This window comes from Torulaspora delbrueckii, chromosome 2, assembly GCF_000243375.1.
Source record: "Torulaspora delbrueckii CBS 1146 chromosome 2, complete genome".
NCBI classification, from domain to species: domain Eukaryota; kingdom Fungi; phylum Ascomycota; class Saccharomycetes; order Saccharomycetales; family Saccharomycetaceae; genus Torulaspora; species Torulaspora delbrueckii.
In genome coordinates, this window is record NC_016502.1 from 1,213,499 (window position 1) to 1,233,636 (window position 20,138).

General features: G+C 42.8%; 14 protein-coding genes across 14 annotated transcripts; 4 read left to right on the top strand and 10 right to left on the bottom strand.

Moving 5' to 3' along the window:
• Positions 1-23: 23 nt before the first annotated feature.
• Positions 24-647, bottom strand: CSE4 (centromeric DNA-binding histone H3-like protein CSE4; the record flags this gene model as incomplete). The annotated part of the gene is made up of 1 exon (XM_003679977.1): positions 24-647. One exon carries the CDS (start codon positions 645-647, stop codon positions 24-26), a length of 624 nt encoding a protein of 207 aa, XP_003680025.1.
• Positions 648-1,032: 385 nt separating this feature from the next.
• On the top strand, positions 1,033-2,514 carry ARP9 (Arp9p; the record flags this gene model as incomplete). Its single annotated transcript, XM_003679978.1, has 2 exons — positions 1,033-1,062; positions 1,159-2,514. The coding sequence occupies 2 exons, from the start codon at positions 1,033-1,035 to the stop codon at positions 2,512-2,514; spliced, it is 1,386 nt and encodes a 461-aa protein (XP_003680026.1).
• A 96-nt stretch (positions 2,515-2,610) lies between these two features.
• RCH1 (Rch1p) lies at positions 2,611-3,912 on the bottom strand (the record flags this gene model as incomplete). The annotated part of the gene is made up of 1 exon (XM_003679979.1): positions 2,611-3,912. One exon carries the CDS (start codon positions 3,910-3,912, stop codon positions 2,611-2,613), a length of 1,302 nt encoding a protein of 433 aa, XP_003680027.1.
• A 577-nt stretch (positions 3,913-4,489) lies between these two features.
• IMP2 (endopeptidase catalytic subunit) lies at positions 4,490-5,029 on the top strand (the record flags this gene model as incomplete). The annotated part of the gene is made up of 1 exon (XM_003679980.1): positions 4,490-5,029. The coding sequence occupies one exon, from the start codon at positions 4,490-4,492 to the stop codon at positions 5,027-5,029; it is 540 nt and encodes a 179-aa protein (XP_003680028.1).
• A 90-nt stretch (positions 5,030-5,119) lies between these two features.
• Positions 5,120-6,853, bottom strand: MIH1 (putative tyrosine protein phosphatase MIH1; the record flags this gene model as incomplete). Its single annotated transcript, XM_003679981.1, has 1 exon — positions 5,120-6,853. The coding sequence occupies one exon, from the start codon at positions 6,851-6,853 to the stop codon at positions 5,120-5,122; it is 1,734 nt and encodes a 577-aa protein (XP_003680029.1).
• Positions 6,854-7,091: 238 nt separating this feature from the next.
• On the bottom strand, positions 7,092-8,759 carry ELM1 (serine/threonine protein kinase ELM1; the record flags this gene model as incomplete). Its single annotated transcript, XM_003679982.1, has 1 exon — positions 7,092-8,759. One exon carries the CDS (start codon positions 8,757-8,759, stop codon positions 7,092-7,094), a length of 1,668 nt encoding a protein of 555 aa, XP_003680030.1.
• A 177-nt stretch (positions 8,760-8,936) lies between these two features.
• Positions 8,937-10,250, bottom strand: TDEL0B06910 (C2H2-type zinc finger protein; the record flags this gene model as incomplete). Its single annotated transcript, XM_003679983.1, has 1 exon — positions 8,937-10,250. One exon carries the CDS (start codon positions 10,248-10,250, stop codon positions 8,937-8,939), a length of 1,314 nt encoding a protein of 437 aa, XP_003680031.1.
• A 1,105-nt stretch (positions 10,251-11,355) lies between these two features.
• TDEL0B06920 (uncharacterized protein) lies at positions 11,356-11,607 on the top strand (the record flags this gene model as incomplete). The annotated part of the gene is made up of 1 exon (XM_003679984.1): positions 11,356-11,607. The coding sequence occupies one exon, from the start codon at positions 11,356-11,358 to the stop codon at positions 11,605-11,607; it is 252 nt and encodes an 83-aa protein (XP_003680032.1).
• CCS1 (copper chaperone CCS1) lies at positions 11,600-12,319 on the bottom strand (the record flags this gene model as incomplete). Its single annotated transcript, XM_003679985.1, has 1 exon — positions 11,600-12,319. The coding sequence occupies one exon, from the start codon at positions 12,317-12,319 to the stop codon at positions 11,600-11,602; it is 720 nt and encodes a 239-aa protein (XP_003680033.1).
• Positions 12,320-12,411: 92 nt separating this feature from the next.
• Positions 12,412-15,150, bottom strand: MNR2 (putative Mg(2+) transporter MNR2; the record flags this gene model as incomplete). The annotated part of the gene is made up of 1 exon (XM_003679986.1): positions 12,412-15,150. The coding sequence occupies one exon, from the start codon at positions 15,148-15,150 to the stop codon at positions 12,412-12,414; it is 2,739 nt and encodes a 912-aa protein (XP_003680034.1).
• A 170-nt stretch (positions 15,151-15,320) lies between these two features.
• Positions 15,321-15,989, bottom strand: SUB1 (chromatin-binding transcription coactivator SUB1; the record flags this gene model as incomplete). Its single annotated transcript, XM_003679987.1, has 1 exon — positions 15,321-15,989. One exon carries the CDS (start codon positions 15,987-15,989, stop codon positions 15,321-15,323), a length of 669 nt encoding a protein of 222 aa, XP_003680035.1.
• Positions 15,990-18,029: 2,040 nt separating this feature from the next.
• YET2 (Yet2p) lies at positions 18,030-18,608 on the top strand (the record flags this gene model as incomplete). Its single annotated transcript, XM_003679988.1, has 1 exon — positions 18,030-18,608. One exon carries the CDS (start codon positions 18,030-18,032, stop codon positions 18,606-18,608), a length of 579 nt encoding a protein of 192 aa, XP_003680036.1.
• A 10-nt stretch (positions 18,609-18,618) lies between these two features.
• Positions 18,619-19,635, bottom strand: ARA2 (D-arabinose 1-dehydrogenase (NAD(P)(+)) ARA2; the record flags this gene model as incomplete). The annotated part of the gene is made up of 1 exon (XM_003679989.1): positions 18,619-19,635. The coding sequence occupies one exon, from the start codon at positions 19,633-19,635 to the stop codon at positions 18,619-18,621; it is 1,017 nt and encodes a 338-aa protein (XP_003680037.1).
• A 103-nt stretch (positions 19,636-19,738) lies between these two features.
• Positions 19,739-19,963, bottom strand: TDEL0B06980 (uncharacterized protein; the record flags this gene model as incomplete). Its single annotated transcript, XM_003679990.1, has 1 exon — positions 19,739-19,963. One exon carries the CDS (start codon positions 19,961-19,963, stop codon positions 19,739-19,741), a length of 225 nt encoding a protein of 74 aa, XP_003680038.1.
• Positions 19,964-20,138: the final 175 nt, after the last annotated feature.

Below are 20,138 nucleotides of genomic sequence, written 5' to 3' on the forward strand. Positions count from 1 at the left end.
CCTATGTAATACTACTACTAATTCTACAAAAATTGGCCTCGTATCCTTCTCGCCAGTTGCATATCTTTCCTCATTATCGTAATTCTTTTGGCATGCAACGCGAGCAGATTAGTATGCTCTAGTAGCCCAACAAGGTACGCTTCACTAGCCTCCTGAAGGGCTAGAATAGCCATCGATTGCCACCTCAATTGCTGTTCCTCTGTAGTGAATTGATCGGTCACCTCTTTGACTAACCTCGCGAAAGGGATCTTCGATATTAGCAGCTCGGTCGATCGCTGGTATTTCCTTATTTCATATAGAGCCAATTCACTCGGTGTATGCTTACTATGCGAACTGACCTTCTTATTGACCCGTACTTTCCTCTTCCTCTGTTGCCTCCCCAGCTCATCGCGCTTTCTTGTTACTTCATCTAAGGCGTACCGGTGCTCCGCAGGTTGAATATATTGCCGTTCAGGTATTCGTTCAAACCTTCGTCTATCTTGTTGCCTCCTTAGCAACTCTCTACGTTCTCTATTACGTTGAAGGAGTGATAGGGCTCTTTCATTAATCCGCTGTTGTTCTACAGATAACCTGTTCACGTTGCTCAATGTCCTAGCACCAGAGTCGCTGTGGATGCTGGCGTTGTGGTCCAACTGTTTGAGCTCCATTTTACCGCAATCAAACGTCCTCGCTATATTTCCTTGATGTTTTTGATGAACTGGTCAATTGATGATTTTCGCGTTACCGATCATTTAACAAGCTCTTAAAAAGAACGAATTAGAGAGCAAGGCAGGATGATACACCAATTGGCCTCTGTAGAATACACCAATCGATTGTTAGAATTCGATTAAATGAAAGTCTTGTATTTAGGTTAGCCAAAGCAACTAATTAGATGAAGAGTCCTTAGATTTATATATGTGTCAATTTGTACGTAGGTGCCTTAGTTGACCAATTTTCAGTAATTATCATCAAAGGTGATAAACCTTGAAGAAGGACGCTATCTTGGAGGACCGTCGATTGAATTGAGTCATTTCATCGCCCTAGAAGCTTATCATGGCGCCTTTTAGATTGGACAGCATATTGGTATGTCAAGTTTTTTAGTTTCTTTGCACAATCACGGTTACCAAATTTGTGAAGTATACCTTTGCTTTGAAATACTAACAATTTTACCTCTATTAGATTATTTACCCAAGATCGGAGTCCACGCTGATCCAGTTCGGAATACAGGAGGAAACGTTTACGGTCCCTGAGTTGGAGATCCCTACTCTGGTCTACAAGAGTAAAGATGCAGAGGGAAACGTCGTCTATCATAGTGAGCCAGGTGAATCGAGAGAAGAGGTACGGCCCATCAAGAACAGTTCTATCATCGATTTGGATGCATTTTTGGGGTTTTTGAGACTCGTCTATGTCTCCATCTTATATGATTCCTCGTCGAGAAAACCTGGTGCATTTGAGGCCGAGCTTTCAAGTATTCCATTGCTTATGGTTGCACACCACTCATGGTCACAGATACAACTAGAGGTAATTACTCAGTTTGTATTTGAAGCTCTACAGATAAACAATGCCCTACTCCTTCCTGCATCTCTCGCTTCATCCTATGCTATGAGTTCCTTGCAAAATTGTTGTATCATTGATATTGGAACAACTCACACTGATATCATACCTATAATTGATTATACACCGCTAGAGGCTCTCAGTTCGAAGATTGCATATGGTGGGCAGCTGATAAATGACCAGCTGAGTAAACAACTGCCTGACTTGTCAGCTGAACAAATAGAAGATTTGAAAAGATCGCCCATCTTTGAAGTTTTGACTGAAGACGCCAAGAAGATGTCAGCTTTCGATTTCCAGGAGACATCGGAGACTGATGATGGTGCTCTAGATGTCGCGGCTATCGTTACAAGTGGTCGTGATACTCGTGAGATCTTGGAGGAAAGAGAACGCCAAAAGAATGAGAAGAACGTCTCGAATTCTCAACTAGAATCTAATACATTTTCGGATAGACATGGCAACGCAATCACCGTCGGGAAGAGTAGGTTTCAAGGGTGCGATCAACTAATCAAAAAAATTTCAAATAGAGTGGGCAAGGCATTGAGCCGAATTGATGATTTGCTCAAACTGAGGGGTGCCTGGGAGAATATAATCATAGTTGGTGAAACATCATCCATTCAAGGTTTTAAGGAAGCTCTAGTAGTACAACTTAATGACGATTTTTTGATAGTTGAACCAGAAGAAGAAAGGCAGAGAAGAGAACAAGAAGCCATGGGAGCTTTGCCAGCAAAGAGGAAAAACAAATTCATGGGTAGTGGATTCATACCTAATATTGAGTATGTGCAAGCGCCCAGTGTGATCAAGATGGCCAAATATCCAGACTATTTCCCTGAATGGAAGAAGCACGGCTACTCGAGGATCCCATTCTTAGGGGCGCAGATTGTATCGAAACAGATTTTTACCCATTCGAAAGATACTTTTTACATTACCAAAGAGAAGTATGACGCCAAAGGCCCAGCTGCTTTATGGGACATCATGTTTTGAGACGAAAACCGATGCTATATTAATTATAGTTTCATATCATTACATAATTAAAATTGTATTAAGACTTAAATGCAGACGCTTCAGGTGCTCACGCGATCACTTAGCTGAGAACTCGTTGCAGGCAACTCCGTCAGTCGAATTCTCGGAACCACTTTCTTCCTCGCGATAGTTCAAGCTTGTTTGCTTTTCAATGTCAGCTTTAGCACTCTCAACCTGATCCTCCTCTTGTTCATCTTGACACCATTTTTTGAAAATGGGAACGAACCAACTAGCTACAATGACTTGCTCACTTTGATAAAGAACTAGAGGTACTAGTAGCTTACCGAGATGAGTTTTTTGATTACCAAATTGCGAAGTGATCAATGAGACACCCAATGCTGCAGTCTTTGCTGCTCCGCAGAACATTATGCAGATCGTATCTCTCTTATTATAATAAAATGGACTGAAAATCTTGTAGGAGTAATAGTAAAAGGTGGAGGATTCGCCCTTAACAGGTTCCGCAGGAAATAGCTTCTTGATGAAGAAAGGCCTTGCGAGTAAGTAACAGATCCCCGTGAATAACAAATAAAGGCCCAAGTTGAAGAAACACAGAAAGATAATGCACAGATGTGTGACACTAGTGAACGCTTCCTGCTTGAAAGCTGTTGAAAAGGTACTGAACATGATGAGCAGAAGCATATATGAACCAATTTTTAAATGGAAACGCTTCAGAAAACCTAGATAGATAGCTGTGGGCTTTGGTAGCACATTTTGTATGACCTGTCCAACGAATAACGGTACAAAAACCGAGAGACCGACTTGCTTCATGACACGTCCATACAAGGCACCAATTCCTTCACCAGTAGCTGGATTACCAAACTGGAATGGCCCACTTTTCGTGAACATTTGAACCAATGCTGGTGTGATGAAAGCTCCCAAAAGATTGCCAATAAAGACTTCACAAACGCAAAGCAAATCATTCCCACCGGCATTGGTAGTCATAACGACATTCGAAGCCACTGTGGTGGGACAGGTTGCAGTCAAGATAAGACCTATCAGGACCCAGTCATCGATATTATCATCATTTGCGGCCTTAACGGCGCAGCAGAACCCATAGACGATTGATGAAGTAATTAAGAAACTGATGAGAATGATGGTAGAGTGAGCTCTCCAATTACCCATATTAGCCATCAGCCGTCTAGTCTTCATACTAAGACCACTCTGCAAAAAAATCCACGCAACAGCACCATATCCAATACTATACTCGCCTTTAATCAAACCTCCATCAGCCGCAAAATTTGGAGCAAATCGAGCAATGACAATAAATACTGCCAGACAGTAAAAGAACCACTGGCCTTTTAGATACTCGGTGACCGGATGGGTCCATATTCGCCCTGCAACGGTCTTTAAGCTAGCCATTTCTATCTTGCTCAGTCGACTAAAATCCCAATCAGGGACTGTAAATCAGACTAGCACTTCTTCTTCCTCGGAGACTATATATACAGAAGACTGATGATCTTTCTGTTCTCGAGGTTGTTCAATAGCGATCACTTGAAGCCACAATTCATGTAGGAAGAGTCACACGAACAAGAAGGACCGAAGGACAATCAATTTTACAAGCGAATGACTGCAAACGACATTAAAAGCTTCTTATAACACCAACGAGCTCCGAGTACATTCAATCGATGAAGTGACGGACTGCGTTAGATTACGCTGAGTTCTAGCTCAAAAATGAGTGATACATCTTTTTAGAAGAGTGCTCTTACAAGTTGCCTGAATACGAAGGGATTGATGACTATCTTACTTAAAGTTCTTCAAATCATATTGTCTCTTCACCTCGATAGGAACTAGTAGCTGGCGTTGGCCCTGTTATCATATATATTTTCTTCTTGGCATTTCATCAAGTTAGTAAGACCGGAAATTTCGATAGTTTATTTGAAAAATGGCTCGAGAAGATGAATAGATGTGCTAGAAAGGATAGCCTTGCTAGCGTATTATGCGCTTCCAGTTCAAAAGGGTGAGTCCCAGCTATGCATTGAAACTTTCCCTGGTCACCTTGACGTGGATTCCTGTCGTAATGACCTTCAATGAGAATGTCTGCTATATCGCCAGGGTCGATGGATCATCGATGAGACCGACATTAAATCCCGATGATAGCGCAAGCTCCACTGATTGGGTTTTGTTGTGGAAATACCATGCCAGGAAGGCTCAATCTTTGCATAGAGATGATGTGATACTGTTCAAATCTCCAATGGACCCTTCAAAGACTTACTGTAAGCGTATCAAGGGAATACAATACGACTCGATACTCACGCGATACCCTTACCCTCGAGAAGTGGTGCATATACCTAGGAATCACGTATGGGTAGAGGGTGACAATGCCTTCCACTCGATTGATAGTAATAACTTCGGACCGATTTCAAATGGATTGGTTGTCGGCAAAGCTGTCAAAGTAATATGGCCTCCGTCACGCTGGGGCACTGATTTGAAGTTTACCACTGGTAGACACGAGATATTAACTGCTAAGCCAAAGTGAGGCTAGCAGCTTTTTGAGTAATTTACTTAGCGACCAACTTCCTGTGTATATAATAATGCAATAATGAATATGAAGAGAAAAATTGCCAGTTCAGCGGTCACCTAAATCGCCTTGCTCTTCCCTCAGAATGTTGGGAAATAGTGATTTCTTGACGAGATTCAATGACGAAGGTTCCATAGTGTTTCTGCCACTTTCTTGCCTATTGGTGGGTGTACTGCTAGTGGCAACTGGGGTCGTGAAAGTACTATCACCTTCATCAAAGCTGTAACAGGACTCACCGTCGAGGCCATCCATCATCAGCATCTTGTTTGTGCTTAGGTTTGGGCTGGAATTGATCGAAAGTCGGCTCCCCGATGAACTGTCATCACTGTTACCCAATAAGCTGTCGTTACTGTACCGTGAAAGTGAGAGTTTTGGTGGGGCCTCATATTTGAAGCCTGGCGATGTTGTATAGTTCAGTTTCCGAGCACTGCTACTTCGTTCAGGGCATCCTTTCCTTATACTTGATCGAGTTGAGCTAGGAACAGAAGTTAACTTGTACAATGAACTGTTTCTTGAAACCACTTTCTTGGAGTCCTGCCTGAACCTTTCCAATTCTTGGTCGCGACTCACTAAGTTCTCACTTGAATCCATACCCACGTATCTTCTGGGGTAACATAAACTCGGGAATTTGTCAAAGAATCCCTTGTAACCGCCATCAAGGATCAAGATATCTGGGTAAAATAGATCCGGATAGTTATCATAATTAAGCATGCGATCGCAGTTTCTCAAATGAGATGCAAGCATGGGGCCCCGATAGGAGCTAAATTCGCAGTGGAATATGAGTAAAGTTGGCGATTTTCTTTCGCTATGTATAAACTCAGATTCCAATTCCTCTCTGGATGAGATATGCAATGCATTGCTAATGTGGCCACCTTTATACTCGTATGCAAATCTGCAATCGACAACTTGATAGGACTCGTAGTGCGACTTGTATAGTTCGTCCTGAATTATGTCCTTCAAGGTTTCTGCACTTATTCTGGGAAATTGATCTCCATTGGCGCCCTCATAATGCTGGAAAGGAATGGCACTTTGATCGATCTTGGATTGATATGCCTTTTTGGGACTTACTGCTTGATGGACAGGTGAAGTGAAGAAATCTCTATGGGGATTGTCGAAGGAATTCATCCTGTGCAGGCTTGTCCTACTTCCTCGCAGTGACTTCCCATCACGCTTCCCACTGATTAAATTAGTGGACCGAGTGGATCGGCTTGCCCCGTTACTCCCTATGCTACTGTGACTATTCCATCGTTGCGGCCGTGGTCTACTAATCTGTGGAGGAAGTAATGTATGTAGGAAGACATCGTCATCGTCTTCCGGATCGTGAGAGGAGCCCACTGAGATCTCGTTTGAGTTCCAGCGCGTCACATCGGTGCTAGAGGATGCTATTTGTAAAGTATCCTGCAATTTGCCGCTTGCCGATTGAAATGTGGTGGATGCAGATGGTTCGTTAAAGAAAGCTAAACTCGTCTGGGGCCTAGTAGGGGAGACGTTTCCTATTCGATCTCGCACTACATCGTAGGAACAACGCCCTCGAGGTGCCAATGGTGAGCTCTCCAAATCTGCAGTTGAATGTATTATCAGGTCTTCCTCGAGACAATCTTTTTCAGAACTGGGATCATGATCTTTCGCCTTATCCACTGGGTATTTCTTCTTTGGTTTCTTCAATAAAGAGTGTATATTCTTGAAGATATTTCGATCCTCTTTGAACGAGTGTCCCAACGTCATCTTGTGCAATAGCGAGGATTCGTTCTGGTGCATTTCATGGTCTGCTCGAAATTTCATATCTTGCTATTTGATCGATCCAGGATCGCCTTAATTTTTTGTAGATGCAGATTGATTATTTATTATGTTAGGGTATTCAAGATACAAAAGACCAGAATTTGTAGTTAAACACAGTGATGATAGCGATTGACCCGGTTGATTGGTGGTAAAGAACTGGTGAAGTTAGATTGGGGGGACTTTTGATGCCTTGCAAACTCAGGTCTAGGAGGGTCATTTTCAACGCCTGTTTATGAGCACTTCATTTGGTGTCAGCAAACCTCAAATACTCTTCTATATCTTCTGGAGTTGACGGTGCTTTATCATTGCTTGTGTTTCTTGGTTGAATGAACTGTTTGAAGTTTACTATATCGTGAGAATGCGCCAATCGCTTCGAATTGTTTTTCTTCTTGAGCTTTGATGGAGAACTCGAATTCAAAGATGGATTCGATTTGTCACTCTTATCTGTGGCTGGTGAACTTCTTATGCGTATTAGTGCCTTAATCGGTGTAGCCAGCTTAATCGGAGAGATTGAAAGTATTGATAGGCGATCATTAGACTCAATTTCCGCCGGTTTACTTGTATTGTTGCGAGGTTTTGTATCCATGAACTCTGTTACTTGCACTGGTTCATCGTCTTCCGAAAACGATGAAGAAGAATCTGTCAAATCCTGTCGAACATTGAGTACCAGGGTATCTGACTCCGGTGGTTTCTTCTTCGATTTGAATTTCCACAGTTTATTGAAGAATGTTTGTATAGGTTTATCTTTTACCGTAGAGCCTCTCGGCAGTACTGTATCGGCTAACGTTGTGATATCCATCCTCTTTGAAGGGTCTTTCTCTAACAACTTCAAGATGATGAGATCATTTATCGGCTGACCATTGATTTTTGGCTCCAACGAGATATTCATGGCTCTTTGATAGGTATCGAATTCATTTTCTCCATAAAATGGTAGATCGTTATGCCAAAGACAAAATAGTGTAACGCCGAGGGACCAAATATCCAATTGGAAACCGTCGATCGTATTGTTTGAATTTGATTCTTCGAAATGACAAAGTTCAGGCGCTATGAATGCTGGGGTACCAACAATCTTGTTCAACTCTGCTTGATAGCATTGCTCCATGGAATCTTCTTTGAAAGGTAGTGATTCTGGAGTCAGTATACTGCAACCGAAATCTGAAATCTTGAGCACGCCTTGCACGCCATCAACTAGGATATTAGATGGTTTAATATCACGATGAATACATCCCTGAGATTTAAGATACCTCAGCCCATGAGTCAAATCTATCAAAGCCTTCTCTGTGAAAGATGCTACATCATATTGCGGTTTTAATTTCTGCCACTGTGACGGTATGTCTTCTTTGCTTTGACGCTGCCATTGTAATTCACCCAGATTACACCATTCGCTGACGACCCACATCGATTTACTCTGTGATGAATCTAAACTTTCTTTGCAAGAGATCACGTACTGATTGCATAGTTTACTCATGATGTATATCTCCCACCTGCATTTTTGTACATTCATCAACATGACTGCTTTGTCACCTGAGATAACTGTGACTAAACCTCTTGATCTCCAGGCCTGAATCTGACGCATTGTCTGGTTCATAGAATACTGATTATTGAGTGGTTTCTTCGAAATCATTTTGATAGCCACCATAGCGCCCGTAACATTAGAATAAGCCTTGTAAACTTTACCGAATTGCCCATGACCTATCGATGAACCCAACTGATATTCATTGATGGTACGGCGACTGCTCGTGGTGATTGGCTTAACGAGTGGTTTGATGGCATTATTGATTGATTGCGTGTGAGCTTCTACCAAGCTATAATAAGTGTTCTTGAACTGCGATTCCGAAGACAGTCGTACTTGAACGACAGGATTGGAAGTCGTAGTAGGAATTAGGGTCGGAAACGCCGACTCGTTCATTTTACTTGTTCTTTCTTCATTGTTTTGGTCTTATCTCATAAAGCGATGCGTTTTTCAAAGAATACGATGGTTTGAACCAGCAATAAATGTTACACTTTGGGTGTTCTATAGATTGGATATACATCTAGTACATTTGTTTATCAAATTTATCATCTTTATCATGAGTCGTATCGTAGTTTAAAAGTCTCCATGTTTCTTATGGGTCTTCAAATGTTGTGATAAGTTATCACTTCTACTGAACTTCTTTTCGCAAAACATGCATGCAAAAGGACGTTCAGTAGAGTGAACGGATCGTATGTGACGTTTCAAATGCTCACTACGGCGAAACGCTTTAGCACATTCTTTACATTTGAAAGGTTTGACCTCTTCATCGGGTCCACTCATCGGGGTAATTGACCTGCTCTTGCTCTTGTTGTGAATTAAGGACCCACTTGATCCATTACGGATGGTCATAATATTAGGAGTGGACCGCCGTCTTCGAGCCACCGATGGTGCAGCCATCGAGGCCGCTGCAGAGGGCGGAGGTTTAATCGTTTGGTAACTTGGCGGTGGCGATCTTCTTATCCTGACCGGCGGTGGAGCTGCTGAAATATCGTAACAACGGGTATCTAGACTCGAAACAAGATCGAACTTATCTGCACCTGTGGTGGCCATTTTTGCCGCAGTAGACGCGTTTTCCGAAAGCATCATTGAAGGTTTGATGAATTGCTTACGAGCGGAAGCAGACACAGATTTCGGTGATTTTGGTGAGAGTATAGGCTCCAACGTAGGAAGGGAAAACTCCTCATCTTCATCTGAGAAAGTTGCATTTTCCCAAGGTACAACTTTCAAATTGCCCGAATTCTTGTACAATTTGGAAAAAAGATCGTTATTCCCATCATGCATAGACATAGAACCACGCTGCTGTTTCTTCACACCCCCCTGTGGTGCAGCCGAGTGGAAATTCATATTATAATCGTTCAACACTTGTGTAAGTTCCGAATCTGCAGCTATAGTATTACGCCTATCAGGCAAGTTCCAAAAATCCACAGCATGAGAGATAGACCCACGATTATCGGAAATCGGCGGAATTGGTTGTTCTACCACTTCCGAATGCATAGGCCCAATGCTATTCAATTGCAGCTCTGCTGCATCTTCCAGAGGGAACAAATCGTCAAACTGTGAATTATCCTCGAGTGGTTTCTCATAACGATAACTAGCATCGAGCATAGCGATAAAATCACTCATTGCGGTCGGAGTGGAAAGTGTGTGCGAATGGCCCTGCTGCTGACCAGACTGGTCAACAGCAGGCGCAGCCTGCTGTTGGCTAGGATACTTTTCAAAGGAAAATTGTTCAGGTGAAGCCAAACTGTGTACGTTAGTAGCTGGTGTATTGGTGGCTGCCGTAGTCGTGTGTGTAGTGGAGTTGGAAGTAGTGGTACCAACGGTACCTATATCTAGAGCAAGTGAGTGCTCAACTGCCAATAGTGTATCGTCAGTATACGCTGACATCGAGCGATTGGACGGACTGAAGAGTATTCAAACGCTGTCTATCGCCAAGCTAGCTCTCTGCTTATAAAAGGACGAGGTAAAAGAAAAAGCGAAACCTCAACGGGACGACACACGTAACGTGGGGGAAACCGAAGAACTCTCACCAACTCTCGAGAGAGACACACACAGACAGCTATCGACAGGCAATGAGAGAGAGTGCGCGTAAGAGGAGAATGAGGACCACCGAGTGAGCTGGACCAAGCGAGACCTCGCAAGAATCTGCAGCTGCATAGCCGGTGCTCAACAAATTGCGCCCGAAAGGTTCGGTAAATTACGCAGTATCCCGAGGCGCTAGCAAAAGAGCCTTGGTAGGCGAATAAGAGGCACTAATAGTTTATGGGTAGTCAGTGTTGTTGAGTGGATTTACGTGCAATCGGATGATTCAATAGTAATTGCAATTGCAATTACTATTGGATTGGCTACAGTAATAGTCTTGCTTTATGCTATGTATGTTATGTCATCCGTCATGTAAGATATGATATGATATGATATGTGACAGGCTACACTTAGCCGGACTTCTTGCTGTGTTTGCAAGGCACAGAAACGACTGAATAGCCTCGGATAATTGAGCTCGGTTCTTGCGTTCGCATATGCTTGACGACAGGTCTGGCCTTAGTAGGAGTTAATTTGTCGCGGCGTACTTGCTGCGGACTTCAATGTTGATCGATTATCAATGAATAGTTCCAACTGGTGGAGTATCCGATAGATTTGGTTTTTTTCTCGGCCTTGTCTATTATCTTGTTGCTAGAAGGTCAATGCATAAGTAGGTTATACAATGAATGTGATATTTTGAGTGGCCGTGGATATAGTAGATACAGTAAGCTATGTATGGTAGACAAGCAGGAAGAATGGTGATGACTGGGGCGAAAGAGAAGTATGGTTGGTTGTAAATTGGTCTCCTTGGTGTCTATACGGAGCGTATTGTCTTGACGCATGCGCTTTCAAAGATTATGCATGAATTTTTATCAACAAACGAGCTCTCAGTACCAAACGCTCTTGTTCAGCCCATCGGATCGTTTTTGAACAAATTTCACCTACTACATCAAGGACCAAGAAAGGCTGATCAATGCAAGGTGGGATCAGACGTAAGAAGGACCTGCTACCCCGCTACAATGGTGGTCGCCGTCCAAGTATGTTGACCACACCGATGAAGAAAATTCTCGTCTATGCGGTGGTACTTTTAACTTTGTTTATAATGTTCAAATTTGCATACTCGGACGTTAATCGTGAAATCTCCTACGAGCTGGATCACGGTAAACCAGTCATTGAATCTGCCGCGGCTGTGGTGGATAAGTTAGATGTACATACTCTTACATAGATCTTTCAATATTTTTGTGCAATGCGTCTTCGCGTTCCTGCCACACGGTCTTACCACTACAGGCGCATACTTGCTTGGCATTCTCCCAAGTACCGGCACTACGAGCTATCACACCACACATATCAGTGCTCTTGGGCTCATGGGAAGGTTCGCCGGTGATTACGAATCCACGGCCGATCATTTCCCAAACATTGACTGGTGCTTTGAGTAGACCCTGTCCGCTGAATAATCCACGTTCTCCCTTTTGATTGCATTCGATAGGGTCTTCGAATTGGTGCCACGCGGAGCCCGTTGAAGTTGCACCTTTAGAGACGTCACCTTGTTCACGAACACTTGCATAGTAATTCCCAGGTTTCTCAACGCCATTGATTGTAACGTCAAAAAGAGTTCTCTTCTCGGCTACTTGAACCATACGCACAAGTCCACGTACTGTGAGTGGATCTTTTCCTTCATGACTCTCGAGGATTGATACCGCAGATGAATTGGGTTTCCCCGTACCTCTAATAATGGCATCTCTACCGCAACGCCGTAGAGCAGAAATGATACTTGAAGGTGCAACATTCCCATTGACGCTCATTATCTGTTGGCCAAGGTCGAATTGCATTCCTTCAATACCATGGATCTCTTGCAAACAACTCTTGATATCATTGGTGCATCCATTGCAGTGCATCTTCACCGCATAGGTGGCTTCGAATGAATCGTCAGACTTCATAGTTTGGTGATATTAGTGATGATATTTAGGAAGCTTTAGATATCTACAACTTTGATCAGCCGCGACCTTTAGTAATACAGAGGTCGCTTTGTTTAAAACCCAAACCTCCGCTTGGTGTATACGTAGGCCGTATAGGCTAGAACGAGCATGAAGGCAAAGATGCTCATGAACCAGTTCAAGGACTCGTTGAATTGGCCTGGTACGATAACGTTCATCCCCCATAGACCAGTGATAACATTCATGGGCAGAACGACGGTACCAAGAATCGTAATCTTACCCAAAACGTCGTTCATGTCATTGTTGACCTTAGTCATGTCGATGTTGATCTGGGCTAGGTAGTTCGAATGCGATCTGCTTAGAAGCTTCTCGTAGTGGTTAAGTGATGATACCATGGTGATGATGTGGTCCTGGATATCTCCCAAGTACATTCCTATCTCGGAACGAGGTGCAACATCCCAACGCTCGTTACATCTCTTGGAGAATCCTTTGATGACATCTGCCTTCGAGCCCAGCAATCTCAATATACTCATCACCCTCTTACGGCATTCTCCGATACGTCTAAGCATATCACCCTTTTTCTTCCAACCGATCAGGTTGACGTTAAAAGTGGAATCGCCAGTCGACCTGGTTCTGCTTGATGAGGATCCTGAAGACCTCGTACCTCTGGAGAATGCTGTTCTGCGCGAACTTCTGTCGAAGGGGAACGACTCGTTGTCAGAGTCGCTGCTGTCCGAATCGTCACTGTCCTCATTGCTTGAATCTTCGCTGTGGTGCATCTTCAAGATCGCGTCCTCGATATCGTAAACTTCATCCTCGATCAGCTCAATCATCGGAGCGAACGAGTCTGTGATGTCATCGATCAAAGCGTATGCTATCCAGTCCGAGGTAACACTTAAATAATCTTTCAAAAGACGAGCTCTTCTTCTCACATTGATAGGATGTGGTGTAGGAGCAAAATGGAACGTTAGCACACCGGTTCTGAAAACGATAATGTACACGTTCAAAGGTTCTAATTCACCTTGACGTGGCTTATGTCTATCACCAGACTTTCTCTTGTACTTTTGTTTCTCTTCTTGCTCCTTCTCATCCTTCCGGCGCTTGTTGCTTAAAGAGCTTGCAGTAGCTGTTCTAATGGTCGAAGATCTCCTGCGGCGACGGAAAGTTGGTAACCACCGTGAACGCTTTACAGAGTGTTGAGATTTCTGCAAACTTTCTCTTTCGGGTGCAATCGAGTCTTGTCTCATCTTCTTCTTTCTCGTGTGCCTCTCAGCAACGATATCGAAACTTCTAAAACAAACCAAATAATAATCTTTGAACAACTCAACTTTCTCGCGAGCTTCTCCTAGGAAAATGTCTTCTGTAGTCAAGGGATGGATGCCAAACGCTTTACTTAATACTTTCATCTCCTCTTCTGTTGGGTTAAGAACATCGAGCCAAAAAGGTGAGACTTCATCTTCTTCTTCCTCTAAAGATGGAACGTTGTAGGAAGATCTATTGTTAGCAGTTGATGAAAGCGGATTCATACCCGCAGTTTGCCCTTGGAAAGGTGTACTTGATTTAGTCATCGACGGAGTCACTGACTTTCTTCTTGAAGTGTTTTCCGAGTACACAGAATCGTTAAAAAGCTCTTCGAACTTTTGACCAGGTTGTAACAAACCGGAAACAGTGGGTGAATGAATCGTTGAGTCTAGATCAACACGGAAATAGGTAAATCTGAAATGCTCTGGGTTATTCGAGACAATGTGCGGTGGGTACTGAATGTTGCGACCTACAAGGAAGTTATCGCGCGTGGAACTGTCATGCCCAATGTTTGTATGGTCTTTCAAGGTCTGGTAAGAGGATGGCACTAAAGCACGTTTCAGATGCCATGGAGCAATCTTCTTGGGTCTTAATCTACCGGGTTTCAACTGTTCGGCCTCATTTACTCTCTTGTTACCAAGCTCAGGCACATCAATACTAGTCACAATTGGTTTTGAGAAAAAGATACCTTCATTGCTTCCAGATTCCTCATCTAACTCATCCTCATCATCGTATTGGAAATGAAACTCCTCGGCATCTTTTAAAGCCTGTCTTCTTAGCTTGTCAGTCTCTTCCTTTGAAAATTCTTCCAAAACACTGCAATCCGGCCATTTTTTGCCCTCTGTATCACCTTCATCATCCAGGTACAAGCAAACATCATCCAGGGAGGAATTTGTAGACGAGCCTCTTGATGAGGGTCTTGAATTATAACCCTCAGGATTAGAACTATGTGCACTTTTTGAATTTTTTGAGCTTGCACTCTTTGTATTATTATGGACATGTTGCATCAGCTCATCCACATCGATGACAACATCATCACCAGCCATCGTATTTCTCCTCCTTGGTCTATCTAGTCCACTTCCAAACCTATCACGTCCATAACTTCCATCCTTGGCCCATTCTTCTAACTCCGAAGGAGACAGTTTGGCTAGTAGAGATTTCTGGAACGCTTCAGCACCTTTAACCTTCTTGCCAGAATGCGACTTAGTTAAAACTGCTGGAAGTGAAGCACGGTGTATATTGTTGTTTGATACACTTTTGGATCTACTAGCCATACGATCCAAAGCTGGTCTGTGATCAATAAAAGTGTCGCGATCATTCCTATTGCTGCTGGAACCTTCATTTTCATGTAAGATCCCCCAAGAATCCGCCTGATCGAAATCTGTGATAGAATCATGACGTTTCCCACTATCAGGTGAGCCTACATGTAGTTCATCACTCTTAAAGTTCTGTTTCGATGATCCATCGTAGGAGGCCAAACTAGTATTAGGCGACAAAAGTGGCTCTTTCTCAGCTCCTTGTCTCTTTGCCATCCTATTTGTGGTTGGGGCTTTGAAGTGAGTACTGGTTTTCCTCAACACTTTTAGCTCATCAAACCTTTTTGAACTGAGGTTTGCGTTCTTAGTAGGTAAAAGATCAAATATTTCGCCCTGTCAAACAAGATGGAAAATCTTATCGCTATAAAGACGTTATATAAAAGAATTCACTCCTCCTCAGAAACGTCGTCGTCTGGACGATTCATCTCCGCTTCAAGATTCTGTACAAATTCTTCATCACTTGCATTTACTTCTTCCTCAGTCTTGAGCTCAGGGTTCTTTTCAACAGATTTCTTGGCGACTCCGGGAACCACAAGAACAGCGTTGGCCTCTCTCTCATCGTTCTGTCTTTTCGCCTCTTGAGGCAGCAAAGTTGGTGGTGCTGGTTTCTTCTTCTTACGACGTGAAGATTGTTCGTCATCATCGTTACTCTTAGACGCAGGATCAGTCTCTTTCATGTCAGTCTGACTGGTAGAATCATCTTCGTCATCCGACAGCAAACGTACAGTCTTTGTTCTCGGTCTCTTGGAACCAAACCTCCTGAGGGCTTCATCAATATTCAGTCTATGTTTCAGCAATTCGTCGTACAGATCCTCTGTCAGAGATATACCCTTTTTCCCGGGCTTCATCTCGCCAGTGGACGTATCCATGTAGTACTCACGAATATCGATCAAATTGACATTTCTAAACTGTCTCACTGTGACCCGCTTGTTCTTCCCCAGATCGAAGACTGCATCTGCGGGAGCCAGACCACCAGCGTTCCCACCAGCACTCCCAGAACTTCCACCACCGGCATCGAACTTCTTCTTATTCCTGTATCTGTTGTAATATGACATACTTTCCCAAGTGCAAGAAAACTAACAAGGTGCCACACTGACCATCATTTCAAGACCCAATTTCACCACGCAAGACGATTCTAACAGCCATCAGAGCACTCTTAAACCTTCTTTCTCTGTGGGCAGTGTAGTGCGCGTTCTTCCCTCTGTGGGCCATGTGGTGCGCAGGTTCGAACCCTGTCTGTGATTGTAATTCTTTTAATATCATACCGTCATAACTATCAGTTGAATTCTTGAGAAATCTGGAATATGATCAGGGCCAGGCCGTGAGTGTCCTCTTGTTACCAGGTGAAACGATATGCCAGTTGAATCTCATGGGTAGTTATAATCATGGAGTGGGAGTTGTAATCCTGAGTACCATCGCACATCTTAAGCCAGAACGACATTCTAGAAATTATATGTGTACCGATAGCAGTTTCTAACAATAATCTTCAAACCCTTAATCATTCTAAGCGACATCTTGGATCATTAACGACTTCGAAAGTATCAGGCTTCTTCCTCGTCGTTCGAATTTGGCCTTCTCATTCATGAAGCCCGCTTCAACCTCAAACTAATACCTGGAGAAGACATTACCATTGATAATCGGAAATCTTCAAGGTTGTGATATGACCCACTACATGAATCAACTTGAAGCTTCCTATGAAGCGTATGTCTTTAATTTGTACTGAAGGTTCAGTACTGGGATGTGTTTCAGGCTCGATGGCTGCTGAGACTAGGGTTGACATCTCGATGGGTGTAAAATGACTACCATATCAGAACGATTGTCTCCTCTCATTATCTCGAAATGCTTATCCTATCAAATACCTGAACAAACGAAATTAAATTCTTTTGAAATCGATCAAAGTCAAACTAGTAAGAGGTTCACCTAATAACAAGAGCGGTAAACCATTCTGAGTTTGAATGCTACACGTCGCACTCAAGAATGAATTCTGGACCCAGTTTTCGACGGCGGCTAAGAAAGATCTGTTGAAAGATTTATATGACTCGTAATAATTGCTAGGAAATATTTCGCAGTTATAACTTGTCAACACTTTGAGCATTTGCTGTCTAGCGGTAGCGTCAAAGATTAGTTGAATAGAAGTCTTAAGAATCTCATTACGTGACTTGACGATAAATTATGCTAGTAACTTGATCAAGTATACTGAAATGTGTCTAAAATTGAGGTAGATCTAATTAACAAATCAATCACTTCTGGTAATAAGAGTTTCTGTAACAATAAGAGGTCGTTTTGACAGCGATTTATCATCTTCTTACATGATGCATGCGGCTGAAGAAATTGCAGATGTATATGGACTCAAGGCTCCAAATACCAGGAACAAAAAAACACTACGTAATCATTCCCATGATTTGCGAAAAGATTGCCAGGAATTAACGCCTGAAAAGTTTCATTTATTGTATGATCTACGTTCAGCCGTGATATTCAGTTTATAGCTTGCAGCCCGTAATTCAATAGCGACTTCAATGCAGTCTCGTAGAATCATCTACTTCTTCCGCTTTGAATAGAGATAATGATTGAAGACGGGAGCTGATCCCGTCCAACCTCAGTGAGTGTGAAACGTCAGCGGGTTCATAAGGGCGTTAGTGGTGATCTCTCTTGGAAAGCATAAGAAGGCTTTCTCCATCTCTGAGGGCTTTTGGAAAACCACAGACTGGAATGTCTCCGGTCCGCCGACTCTCAAGTAATCATTCATTTGATTGCCAACAGTGAATCAGCTTCTTAGGTTGTCTTGTTCTCGTTTCCGCGTCTGTCTGCCATTATGTAACAATTCTTTTCACTCTTCAAGGTCCTATTGCATTCTTACAGTGTCTATCTACACTTTCTCATGCTTTCATACTATTCTTGAGTCACCTTCCATCTGGTGTATTTCTATAGAATGTGCGAGGCTTTGAAACTTTCAGCGCAAAGGGAGCGACAAGAAATAATCTTCACTATTTTATTAGACTTGGCAGAAAACAAAAGCCAACCATTGCTCACCACTATTGACTAATACCAGGATGAGCTTGTATTTCACGGCATTATTTGCCGTTTTAACCTTTGAGATGGTAACCCTTTTCACCATCGTTTTACCTCTACCCTATAGAGTTCGGAAAGTTTTGTACAATGGTTATTATAAATGGACTGCCAGTAGACAGTTTCAAACAGTTTACTATATCTTTGGTTCCATTGTGGGTTTGCTGTTTGTGGACTCATGGAAGAGAGCTCAAGTTAAAGTTTCGTTGTACCACCATAAGAAGTACGGTCAGGAGGATTCAGACCCAGCTGCAGTAACCCCAATACAGGCTTTAGCCTCTAGAGCTTATAACCAGCGGAATGTTTATATCTCAGGGTTCATTTTGTACTTTATGGTTTGCATTCCAACGGTTATGACTATTGTGAGAAGGTTGGTCAAGTATCAAAACTTGATCAATGAGGAGAATGCTACAATGAAGAAGGATACTAAAAGAGAGAGACCTGTAGAAGACAAGGATATCGATGATTTGATGGAAGAATTAAAAAAGAGAGATGCTTCTCTTGAAGGTTTACAGAAGCAAGTCAAGAATTTAGAGGATTACTTCGATAAGCAAAACGATGAATCAGCCCTTGAGAGAGCAGATGAAAGTTTGAAGAAAGATCAATAGTTCTATATAGTTACATATCGTCATGTCGGATTCCCGAGTTCCAAGTCTCGTTCATGTGGTCGCCGAAGATGGCACCTTGAATGTGTTTAACAAGTTTTGTATCGTTGGCATCTAGGCAGCCGCCGTTGTCTTGCACCAGCCAATAGTTCTTCAGTGCTTCTTGCAGTTCTTGTAAAGTACTTACACCTAGTACAGTGCTTCCTTTGTCCAACCATTTGGCAATTGCGTACCTTGTTGCCAGGTCTGCTAAGTCAACGCTATTGTCCCTGGTGTATTCCGCAGCTTTTGATGCCAACTGACGTAATTCCTGAGAACATGGGTGAAAAGTCTTGGTCTCCTGTGCTCTCAGTAGCGACATACTCAGGATGGACCCGTTATTGATAACTTTGAGCTGCGAATCCGACTTCCAACTATCGTAGTGGTCTTCCAAAAGGGTGTTTTGCAGATTCAGGTTACAGTACGATAGTACAGCATCCAAAGGACCGATTTCTGGCTCAAGAACGCATTTTTTAGTCACATACTTCAAATAGTCTACTGGGTAGCCTGAAAGCCCAAAGTTCTTGATGATACCTTCGGCTTTCAACGCTCTTAACTCTCTCAAAGCTTCTAAAGTGTTTTGAAGAGGTACAAACTCAATGTCATGTAGATATACCAGGTCCAAATACGATGTTCTCAGTCTTTGACACGATCTGAGAACGCTGAACCTGACATGCTCTTTAGAGTAATCAAACTCATCCAACCGAACACGACCCACCTTGGTACAGATGAAGTAAGTCTCACGAGGGAACTCTTGCTTCAAGGCATCCAATGCATTTCCGTAGATCAATTCACTGGGGCCATAGTAAGGTGAAGTATCGATAGCAGTTATACCATGAGAGAATGCATACCTCAACATTTCATCAATAGGTACTTGAGTAGGGTCGTCATTGTACTGAGTGTTCAATACAGCACCTCCTAAGACTAGAGCAGGCAAACTAGCGATATCATTTTCACTGACTGGTACGTTACAAGGGCCTATAGGTCTCATCTTGTACTTCTCTTGTATATTGGTTCATAATCGTTAAATCGTTTAAATTACATAATCGTCATAATTAAAATCTCAAATAAGCTTATAGTATCATTTGGAAAATTTACAAGTGTCTAGCACCAGTTCCTCTCTCATTCTTGAAGATGTTACGAATGTGACTGTTCTGATCATTATTTCTCTGAGCCACTACTAAAGCTCCACCAGTCAAAAGCAATGCCACACCGCCAGCAGTGGACATCCACTTACCTACAGACCCCTGTCCATGTTCTGCATGGGCTGCTAACCTAACGGCCGATCTTTGGAAGCTTCTTACTACTGTTGGATTCATTTTGTTGTGTCAATTGATTTTTTGGCTGATTAGTTCTACATCAAGAATACCAATTCCAGAGATCCTACAAACCACCGCTTTTTATACTTGGTGTGGACGCAACGCTACTGGCTATGGTAGCTGAAATGGTGAGGTTTTAGGAAGAAAAGTGGTTCGAGTACCCCTTTGCATAGTA